We start from the raw sequence: 11322 nt of genomic DNA on the forward strand, positions 1-11322 counted from the left end.
CACAAAGAGTAGCCCCCGCTCACCACGACTAGAGAAGGGCCTGCACGGCAATGAAGACCCAGCACAGCCAATGATAGATAAATAATAAAGCTTTAGACAGACCTAATGTTATCCCCAAATTGTACTGAGAAACCTAAAGTGATGATTTACCAAACAGTTTTGCTCTGCAGTTAGGTATCTAGGATCCATAGTGGTTGGAGAATTATTGCCCTATAAATAAAATTTTTCAGGGTCAAAGGTACCAAGTAGGTAATTGTTTGAAAAACTATTATGCCTACTAAAATTTATATTGTATCAAGTGTATTTGAGCCAGTTAAAACTAGTTGCAGTAAACAAGGCTTAAATTGCCAAAATACTAATTATAAAATGATGGAATGGGGATGTAAAAGTCTTTAGATATTTCTAGAGGTATTTTGGCAGGGGGGCATGAAGATTAATTTCTGTTGCTGTAGACAATCAGTACAACTTAAAAAACTGGTAATGACTTAAAAAATATAAGGCGGTAGAATTATGTATACATTCCACTTATGTGGATTTCCTTCACTGAATAAATACACTATACTACAGTGAAGTGCAAAATTCTTGCTAAGTCAAATTCTTCCCAAGTGAAGTAGAGCCCCTGTTTTTAGGAATTATCTGAATTTATAGATTCACAAATATTATCAGGTGTGCTGTTTACTGGTTCATCACAACATGAAGAAACTAGGGACAGTGTAGTGAGTTATTTTTAATAAATATGAATTTATAGTGTACCCATGTGTTCCTGGATTGCGTACTTACTACTTCATTGATATTAAAGTTAACATCTTTTCTTTTATAAAACTATGGTAATCTAAAAATGTCCTTGGCAAAATAAAATTCATTTACCCTATTTTGAACATCTAGTTTTTGGGAAAATTTTAACCAAACAGTAAAATCTGAAGTCTGTAAGTCACAAATTGATATTGAGCCAATTTGAAGGCTTGGAACATTAAAAATTTAATAACTGATAATACTAACAAAGTTCTGTTGAGAATTAAAACTGAAATTATAGAAGAAAGATGTTTAGTTTTATATATAGGTATAAAATAAATTCATAATTTGGTTCCTGTGGTTTGATATTTTTAAGAACAAGATTCTGCTAAAGACTTTACATACATATAATGCAGAAAAAATGGACTGTAATAAAGAGGAAGTATGTTTTCTTGACCTACTACCTTCTCTATATCATGTCATCTCTAGCAACCCTTTTGAGAAACTATTCAGAGAGAAAAAGAAAATCAGATTTGAACTAGACCCAAAGTAAAAATGCCATTGGATTTAGGGTAACAGATACTTATAAATGTTGATTTTTTTTTTTCTTGGTATTTTGAAGTTAATCTTCCTTATTAAGCTAAGTGTAAAGGAATATTAATGTGAAATGAAATCTTAAAATATACTTGTCATTTCCTACTCTATGTTCTTTCTGTATATGTGTCAAGGAAAAAAAAAGAGCAGAAAACCAAAAAGATTAAACACCTACAAGTTTAATGCCAGAGTTTTCAGAGATTTTTAAAAGACTGGGTTAAAATATGTCAAAGGGGCAGTTATTGTTGGATAATCTTTTTAAACTTTCTCAGTTGTTTACCTTATATTCTATTTTTTTTCCCCAGTGAGAAAAAGAAAGAAAAGGAACGTGAAGAATTGTGGAAAAAACTGGAGGATCTGGAGTTAAAGAGAGGTCTTAGACGTGATGGGATAATTCCAACTTAACAAAAATAACGACAACAACATTACTAACCTGTGGAGTCACACATTTATGTAGTAGAAGATGGAGCAACAGTTTTCTGTATTGTGCAACTTTACAGTAGATTTCACATTTGTTTCATTATTACAACAGCACTGTATATACCTGTCTCTAAGTAAAGGAAAAAAAAAAATAAGGACTTCAATCCAAAGTTTGGACAGTAGATGGACTTCTCAGAACTTGGCAAACATAATTATTGTTCTAACCCTCTTTTAAAAAAAAAAAGCAGTCTTCAGAGGTCTGTTGATGAAATTGCTATATTAAAATTCCATTATTGGGAGTTCCTTATTTATCATTAGCAGAGAGTATGAAACAATTTTCAAATGTGAACAATCTTAAATTTAGCTTGTCTTTCTGCTAAGCTGTTAAATGTATTTATAGTAAAGGAAGGAAAAAAAAAAAGACTGTCATTTCCTTATAAGTTTGTATAACATCCTCCTCTGGATAACTTGACTGTAATTTGACATCTTTTCCTTTTGCACATCTTCATGAGTTGAATGTGGAATGGGGCTATGAAGTATAAAGGTCCCGTGTTAAAAGTTTTGTTTACTGGAATGAACATCCTTCCAGTAACCAGGTAGTGCTGGTACTCCTTTAGTTTTAAAATTAGGAGTAAAAGAGAACAGGTGATAAACATGGTAGGGAAGGGAATTTCGGATTCATGCCTGAGTTTATGGTGAATCCAGATCAATGTCTTGAATCCTTTGAAAACAGGCACTGGGACAGGAGAGGGTTCAGCACCTGACCAGTATTAGTTATGTACATCACTGAAAACACATACCAGAGATGTTTTAGAAATGTCAGGAGACATCCTTTCGGACCATTTGGAAATAAGAAAGACAAACACTGAACAGTACAACCATGAAATTGATTGCCAGGATGTGAATCTAATTGGGAATAGAGTCGAGCAAACAGCTTGGACTGTTTGGAGTTGTTGCCTTACTTTTTCATATGTATTTATAAAGTATTCCAGCAAAAAGAGGATGTAGCCTCTGGGGAAAACAAACATATTACAGTGTTTTTTGTAGATTCTCGTTCTGTATCCCATCACAGCGCCAGCCCTGTTTTTAGCCAGAAAGGATTCAGGATAAACATTATTATGCATTCTGAATTGGATGCGTATTCCTAACTACTGTATTTGTTACCAAAAGTGGTTCTACAAATGCTACTGAAAAAAATCTGGAAATTCCTAATGTCCTGAGTGTTAATAATAAAGTTTAAAAATGCTTTTATATCAAAGGTGCATTGTGACCAAATTGTTTAAGAAAACAAAAAAAAAACAAACACAAAATCTAGGGCTGTATTATAGATATATCTTACTGGCTCTCTGCTCTGTATTTGAAAGAGGAATCTTACATCTTGGGGAGTTAAAATGCTGATAAAACTTGTGTACATTGTGTACTTAACCTAATGCAGTTGCATTATCATGTACTGAAAGATACGTGTTTTGGGATTTATTTCCAGGATGCTTTTGCTTGTTATGGACATGGCAGCAGTGAGTTGATAATCCTAAACCATCCCTTCCAGAAGTATTCGTGACATGGAGCTGATTCTGCGTTCATGTGTTGAATTGTGATAGTAGCAAACAGGAACATATGAACTGTTGTTGCTCTTAATAGAAATATGGTATCAATATGGGCTTGTATAGTTTATTCCTTCCATTTAAAATATAAGATAGAATATGCAGTTTTATTCTTTATAAGAAAAAAGGAAAAAAAAAGAAGCCGCTGACCTTTCTCCCCTATCAAGTGTTTCAGGATTATCAGGTCACAGTTTGTGCATCAAAAGTCAGCCAGTTATGGACATTGTCATCTCAATAACTTTGTAAAACAAAAACAAAACTTGGCATTGTTAATTCTGAAAAAGAAACAGCAGTAAAAGAGTCGTATGCAATATCAAACACAACATGGTTTAGTGGAATTAATAGATTTTTTTTTTTTTTAAAGAACTTTAATGGGGATTCAATGTAAAGCTGGCAGAGGCTGCCAAAGATGAAAGAACTTACTTTAAAAGTGCTGGAGCAAAGGTGCAAGTTCAAATGCTAAAGATAAAAAATAAATTTGTAACAAACCATCTCCTTCAGCCCTTTTGATTTTAGCCCATGGGTTTTGACTTTGCTTTATATTTAATTTTGACAATATGAACTTTTGTTTGCTATCAAGGTCACAGGTTTATGAACTATATCTCTGCCCATTAGAATGAAATGCAGTCATTTGAAATGAGAAAGACCAGGACTCTTTATTGCACCTTACCCTGTCCTCAGAGTTAAGGTGAAAGCTGTACCGATATCCTTGATGTCAATTTCGTATGCTGAGCATTCCAAACTGAGAAGAATAAAGCCAAATTTTAGACATATTTAAAGAAGCTATTATATGTCTGAAATTCATAGGGCAACTTCTGAGAAGAAACACTGTCTTTTCTACTTTAACCGAAAGTGACAATGTGACATTTGTCATGTTGGATCCAGTGACGCAGAGTAACTGAGGTAACCTGACTGTTGCACTATGTGACATATTTAAGGACGTACTTGCTGCATTTGCAGCAGCCCTCTCTCTTTGTCCTTTCCCACATTTCTGCTGTTGCTGCAAGTCGAGTTAATTGTGACAAATGCATCTTTGTGTTATATTTTGTTTGCTTCCTAATTTCCAGAACTATATATAAATATATTTTTTAAATAGCAAATATTGTAGTTAGTGAGTGATGATCACTCCAACCTTATCCCTACCATATTGGTTTCAGGGGTAGGACTAAGAGTGTCTTTGGAAGAAAAACAAAAAACGAAAACAAAACCCTGTGGTTTAGAAGGATGCTGAGGCCTTAGGCTGTGGGCCTGGAACAGCCATGTGAGTGAACTGACCCATCTCATACTTTGAATCAAGCATGCATTCCTTTTCTCATTGTGCAAGTGTCCCCAGTTTTCCCTCAGTGTTTAGTTTTCGGCCTTTGAAATTTTATTATATTTTGCTCTCCCTAACATCTGTTTTTTATAAAATAAAATAAAAAATAAAAAAAGTGAGATATAAGTAATACCCTCAATGCCTCTGGATACTCACAAGCAGGGTTATACTCCTTCATCTTGGGCTTACTTGCCTAAATGGAAGGGTTTAATTTATTTTGTACCTCCTTCTATGCGTGGGACAGTCCAGGGTGCGGAGCCAGGAATTGCTCATAATTGCACCTGCTATACTTAAATGTATAGCCCTAGGCTCAATCACACTATGGAAAGAAAAAAAAAGTATATTTAGAGCTTTAAAAGCTTTTTTATTTTTTTGTGGGGGCCGGGGTGGGGGGTGGGTGGGAAAGGGAAGATGTATGGATGCTATTGGCATTTTTAAGTGTTCAGAGGTGTTTTTTTTTCCCCCTTCTGTTTTGTTTTTTTCCCTTCAATTGGATGCACTGACCTGGCCCAAGAAATAAAGAGATTCTCTCTTTTGATGCTGTTACCAATGTTATGACAAAGTGACAGTCGCCTAGAACAAAAAAAGTGGCACCAGACATGATCAGTGATATTTATTTGCACATCGATATTTTTATTTTTATATTCTGGCTCAGCTGCTTCTCTGAGTGGAGTTAAGGAATGAGCCACAAAGAATTTTTGTAGTAGCTATATTGGGAACGCATTTTATATTTCTCAGTATTTAATTTTGAAACTCTAAAAGGATGGTGCATCTTGAGAGAAAGCTGAGCAAATTTTAATCTGGTGGAATGTTCGTTTGTGCTGCTTATTGTGCACAACTGCAGCAGTAGCATCTCTCTTGGAAATAAACATCCCAGATTATGATGTCTATGAATATAGGTTTCCTTTTCTACCCCACTCTTTCCCTTCCCTCCCCCGTCTTTCCTTCTTTCCCTTCTCTTTACTTTTTTGGAAATCACTTATTGTATATAAGTTGTAATCCAGACCTCATGTATCAGTGGGGAACTTTCAAATATAAATATTACCAATACATTTTCTGGTTGTTGTCTGATTTTTGATTGAGGTATAATGAGAATGACATGTCCATTGCTTTTGGTTTGAGGACTTCGCTTTAGCTTCATACATCTTTTGGTATTTTAGTATTTCATTGTTTTAGCAGGAGAGGGCAGCAAAAGTTCATTTTCCCTGTTAGAAATGCTGTGGTTCATGACCGGTTTTAAATTTAGTTGTGTGTGTGTGTTTTTAAACAGCATCTGTTTGTGGGTAGAGGTAAAAAATGAAACATTTTTGATAATGAAAATTTGCATATGAAAATTATAGACTGATTGAACCAGACAGTGAAGACTTCTGATCCACATGAAAGTCAAAAGGCCACAAAAGAATCTTCTGGCACTGGCTAAAATATGCTACTTCCTTTTCAAACACAACAAAATGCAAGCTGAATCTTAAAACACTTGGAGTTTAAAATGTCTTTCTTTGGAAATGATTTACTTTCTTCAAAGTGGTAACAGAAACAAAAATGAAGGTGCTCCTGAAGGAAAATGTAACCTTCCCCTTTCACAGCTGTGTGAGAGGTTCTGTACTGTGGGTACATCCAATAAAGAAGCGGTGAAGAGTTTTCAGGCGCCTGGCTATGTGTGTGTGTTCATCTGTTTCTGACCTCCGTGACCTTTTTGAACCATACAAATGGTAGATTTGATCAATATAAATGTGAAGTTGGTATGTTCAGGCTTTCAACTTGAGAAAATCAGTTTGTAATTAGGGTGGGCTTCAGAATCTATTGCTGGATATGCAAATACCCCAAAACTTGGTGGCAAAATCAAAGTTATTTTGTTCACAAATGTACGATGTGGGCAGGACTTGGCAAGAATTCTTGTCTTTGCTATTCCAGTGTCAGCTTGGGTTTATCAAGGGGGCCAGGAGTCATGGCTCACTTGCATGGCTGGCCAGTCGGTGCTGGCTGTTGACTTGGGGTTCAGCCAGAGACCTCATTTCTTCTTGACACAGACCTCCTTATGGGGGTGCCTTCCTTTACTTCCTCAAAGTATGAAAACTAGGAATGAACGTTTTAATCGACAGGAGGTGGATACTGCGAATTCTTTAAAACCTGGGCCCAGAAACTGTCACAGCATGATTTCTGTCATATTTTGTTGCTCAGACAGTGATGAAGTCTGCTCAGATACAAGTGCAGGGGATGTGAGCCTCATTGCTATGTGATGAGAGGAATGTCATCTGTAGCCAACCCTGGGATACTTTGTAAAGCATTTGATTTAGGTGTGGTTTACTCTCTTGGCTAATTAGATTTGGAACCACGTAGAGTTAACTAGTTAATGTTTCATGTTCAGTTAAACTAAGTTGGGAGGGGAAAAAAAATCCTTGTACATTCAGTAGTTTTGTATTTCAAAGCATGACAATTTTACATCTGAAGATCACCTTGGTAAGTTACTTACCAAGAAGAAACTTGTAACAAAAAATTTCAGGGTTCATAGAAATATGAGTTGATTTCCATGGAATGTCTAACCTTTTCTATAACATTGCTTCCTGTCTTATAATGAAGCAAAACAAATGTATAATCCAGATTTTGTTTGTTTGTTTGTTTTAGCCAAGACTAAGTATGGAAAAGTACGGAATAGTTGACCAAGACTGTGGGATTAGGGGAATTAAAATTTGCTTGTTTCTGATTATGATACATGTTCATTGTATATTCTTGAGAAGGAAGATTTTAAGAAACAAACTGAATACCTATATGCTACTCCCCGTATCAAAAAGACCATTAAAAGTCATGTATGTTCATTGATTGACTGGACCAATGTTAATTGATCACCTCTGTCCAGAGTTTTGCCCATCCTCCGTTGTTCCCATTTCCTACATCTTTATTGTCTCATTTAATTTTGTTCACAATCTGAATTAATTATACGATTTGAGTCAAATTTTGCTGCTACCAGATGATATGGGGCCTCAGAACCAGGATGGATATCAGTCACGGCCCCCTTTGTCCTCCCTAAAGCTCTTCAGGCAAGGTGTCTTCAGCCAGTGTCACCCAAGATGATGACCATGGACTTGGAAGACAGAGACCCCTGGGATCATTTGGCTTCTGACATTTATCAACGGTGTGACTTTGGGAAAACTGAGCTAAGCCTCAAATTCATTTGTAAAGTGGTACTTATTTTTCAGTGTTGTTATATTCTATTAGGCAGTATATGTAAAATAGCATAAAATGTGACACATGGTAACCTTAAAAATATTATGTTTGATGAATACTTTATTAAACCCAAAAGTTAAACCCACAGCAGAAGAATGGAAGTAATAAAGATTATTAAGCAGAAACAAAGTAGAGTATAGAAAAACAACAGGGAAAAGTGAAACCAAAAGTTGGTACTTTGAAAAAACCAGGAAAATTAACAAACCTGTAACCAGATGGACTAAATAAAAGAAGACTCAAATTACTAAAAATCAGAAATGAAAGTGGAGATATCTTTGCTGATTCTATAGAAATAAAACATAAGAGTACTGTGAACATTTGTTTGCCCCCTCCAAAAAAAAAAAAAGTTGGGTAGTCTAGATGAAATGATTCAATCACCATGAAATAGAAAATCTGAATAGACTTATAATTAGTGAGAGAATTGCATTGGTAATCAAAAATCTCCCAACAAAAATCTTGGCCCAGGTGGCTTCACTAATGAATTCTACCAAACATTTAAAGAAGAATTAATACCAGTGCCTCTCAAATGTTTTCAAGAAATCAAAGAGGAGGGAACACTTCCTAACCCATTCCTATCAGGTCAGTATAATCCTGATACCAAAACAGATAATTTAAGAAAGTAAAACTAAAGACCCATATCCCTTATAGACATTGATAAAAAAATGTCCAGCAAATTGCTAGCAAACAGATTCAGCAGCATATTAAAAGCATTATCCATAATTAGATGGGATTTATTCCTGGAATGCAAGGATGGTTCAACATACAAAAATGAGTCAATGTAATGTACCACATCATCAAAATGAAGGGAAAAAACCCCAACGTAGTAATCTCAACTTATGCAGAAGAAGCATTTGAGAAAATTCAACACCCTTTCATGATAAACACTTAACAAAATAGAAATAGAAGGAAATTATCTCAACGTTGTAAAAGCCACATGTGAAAAATCCATAACAAACATGGTATTCAATGGTGAAAGACTGAAAGCTTTTCATCTAAGATCAGGAAGAACATGAGGATACCCACTTTTTCACTACTTATATTCAACATAGTGCTGGAAGTTCTAACCAGTGCAATAAGGCAAGAAAAAGAAAAAGCATCCAAATTGGAAATGAAGAAGTAAATTTGTTTGCAGGTGGTATGATGTTACATGTAGAAAACTCTAAAGACTCCACAAAAAGTTGCAACTAATAAAGTAGCAGAATACTAAGTCAACACACCAAAATCAGTTTCATCTCTGTATACAATGAGCAAACTGAAAAGGAAATTACAAAAACAATTCCATATACTATTAGCATCGAAAAGAATAAAATCCTTAGTAATTAATAGTGAAAGACTTGTACAATGAAAACTACAAAACTGCTGAAAGAAATTAAGACATAAATGGGAACATATTCCATGTTTATTGATTGGATTAATTATTATTGGCAAAATACATACTGCTGAAGTGATCTACAGATAGAGTGTAATCATTGTCAAAATCCCAATTGATAATGATTGATAAAAGGATTTTTTGCAGAAATTAAAAAATCCATTCTAAAATGTATATGGAATCTCAAGGGAGCATGAATTGTCAAAACGATTTTGAAAAAGAACAAAACTGGAGGACACTCTGATTTTAAAACTTACTATAAAGCTACATTAATCAAAACAGTGTGGTGGTTTTGGCATAAAGCTATATAGGTAAATGGGATAAAATAGAGAACTCAGAAGAAACATATATGGTCAAAAGATTTTTGACAAGGCTGCCAAGACCATTTGATGAGGAAAGGAAAGTCTTTTCAAAGAACAGTGCTGTGAAAACTGGATGTCCACACTTTGAAGAATGAAGTTGGATCACTATATACAAAAATAACCTCAAAATGAATCAAGGACCTAAATGTAAGACCCCAAATAATAAAACTCTTGGAAATAAACATAGGACAAAAGTTTCATTGTACAACATTGTACAATATTTGACAGGACTTCTTGGACATAACATCAAAGGCACAGGTAACAAAAAATATGTGAATTAGACTTCATGAAATTTAAAAAATTTGTGCATCCTAAGATACTATCCACAGAGTAAAAAGGCAGCTCATGAATGGGAGAAAATATTTGCACATCGTGTATCTGTAAAAGGTTTAACATCAAGAATATGTGGAGAACTTTAAAAAACTCGATAAAAAACTTAAACAGCCCAATTCAAAAATGGGCAAGGATTTAAATAGATATTTTTCCAAAGAAGATAATAACTGGCCAACAAGCACATAAAAAGATACTCAACATCATTAATCATTAGGAAACTACAAATCAAAACTGAGGTATACCTCCTCATACCAATAAGGATGGCTACTATCGAAAAACCAGAAAACAAGAAGAGCTGGCAAGGATGTGGAGAAACCAGGTCATTTGTGCACTATTGATGGGAATGGAAAATGATACAGCTGCTGCGGAAACAGTATGGAAGTTCCTCAAAATATTAAAAATATCATATGATCTGGCAATTGCCCTTCTGAGTATATACCCAAAAGAAATGAAAACAGGGCTTCAAAAAGTTATTTTTACACCCATCATTATTCACAGTAGCTGAAATGTGGAAGCAACTCAAGTGTCCACCAGCAGATGGCTGGATGAGCAAAATGTGGCATGTACATGGAATATTATTCAGCCTCAAAAAGGAAGGAAATTCTGACACTTTCTGCAACACAGATGAACCTTGAGAACATTATAGTAAATGAAAATAAGCTGGTCACACTAAGGCAAATAGTGTTTGATTCCACTTAAACGACGTACTTAGATGAGTCAAAACCATAAAGACAGAAAGTGTAATGGTTGTTGCCAGCGGCTGAGAGGAGGAAAGAATGGGGTATCTTCTAATAAGTATGGAGTTCCAGCGTTAAAAGATGAAAAGAGTTAAGAGGATGGGTGGTGGTGATGGTTGCACACTGAAGTGTACAAATGACCTGTACATGTAAAAATGATCAAAATGGTTAATTTTATGTGTATTTTACCTCAATAATAAAAAATGCTACTAAACCATTTTCCACCGTGGATATGACATTTCACACTCTGAACAACAAGGTATGAGGACAACAACATTCAAAAATGTTGGCACATTTTTGCCAACATTTAGTGGTGTCACTTTAAATAGTTTTAGCCATTCTGGTGAATGCATATAAAGATATTTTATTGAGGTTCTCATTTGTATTCTCCTGATGACTAATTATATTAAACACCTTTTTCATGTGTTTTTGGCAATTTGTATATCTTCTTTTGTGAAGTGTCTGTTCAAATTTTTTCCCATTTTGCTTTATTGTGTTGACCTTTTTATTATTGAATTGTAGGGTATCTTTATGTTTCTTGGGTAATAATTCTTTGTCACATATATGTTTTGTGAATATTTTCTCCATACCTAATGAGCAAAAGGTTTAAATTTTGATGAGATATAATTTAACTTTT

The 11322-nt window shown here is 34.7% G+C and overlaps 1 protein-coding gene across 3 annotated transcripts in view; it reads left to right on the forward strand.

Annotated features, from left to right (window-relative positions):
* Window positions 1–6307, forward strand: part of PPP2R5E (protein phosphatase 2, regulatory subunit B', epsilon isoform) — a 161831-nt gene extending 155524 nt beyond the window's left edge. For all 3 annotated transcript variants that reach the window (XM_010846804.1, XM_010846806.1, XM_010846805.1), the window contains exon 14: window positions 1632–6307. In XM_010846804.1, coding sequence (XP_010845106.1) covers window positions 1632–1731 — 100 coding nt within the window. In that variant the 3' untranslated portion in view covers window positions 1732–6307. The remainder of the gene's footprint in view (window positions 1–1631) is intronic.
* Window positions 6308–11322: the final 5015 nt, after the last annotated feature.

Source organism: Bison bison, unplaced genomic scaffold (assembly GCF_000754665.1).
Source record: "Bison bison bison isolate TAMUID 2011002044 unplaced genomic scaffold, Bison_UMD1.0 scf7180017864239, whole genome shotgun sequence".
Classification (NCBI taxonomy): domain Eukaryota; kingdom Metazoa; phylum Chordata; class Mammalia; order Artiodactyla; family Bovidae; genus Bison; species Bison bison.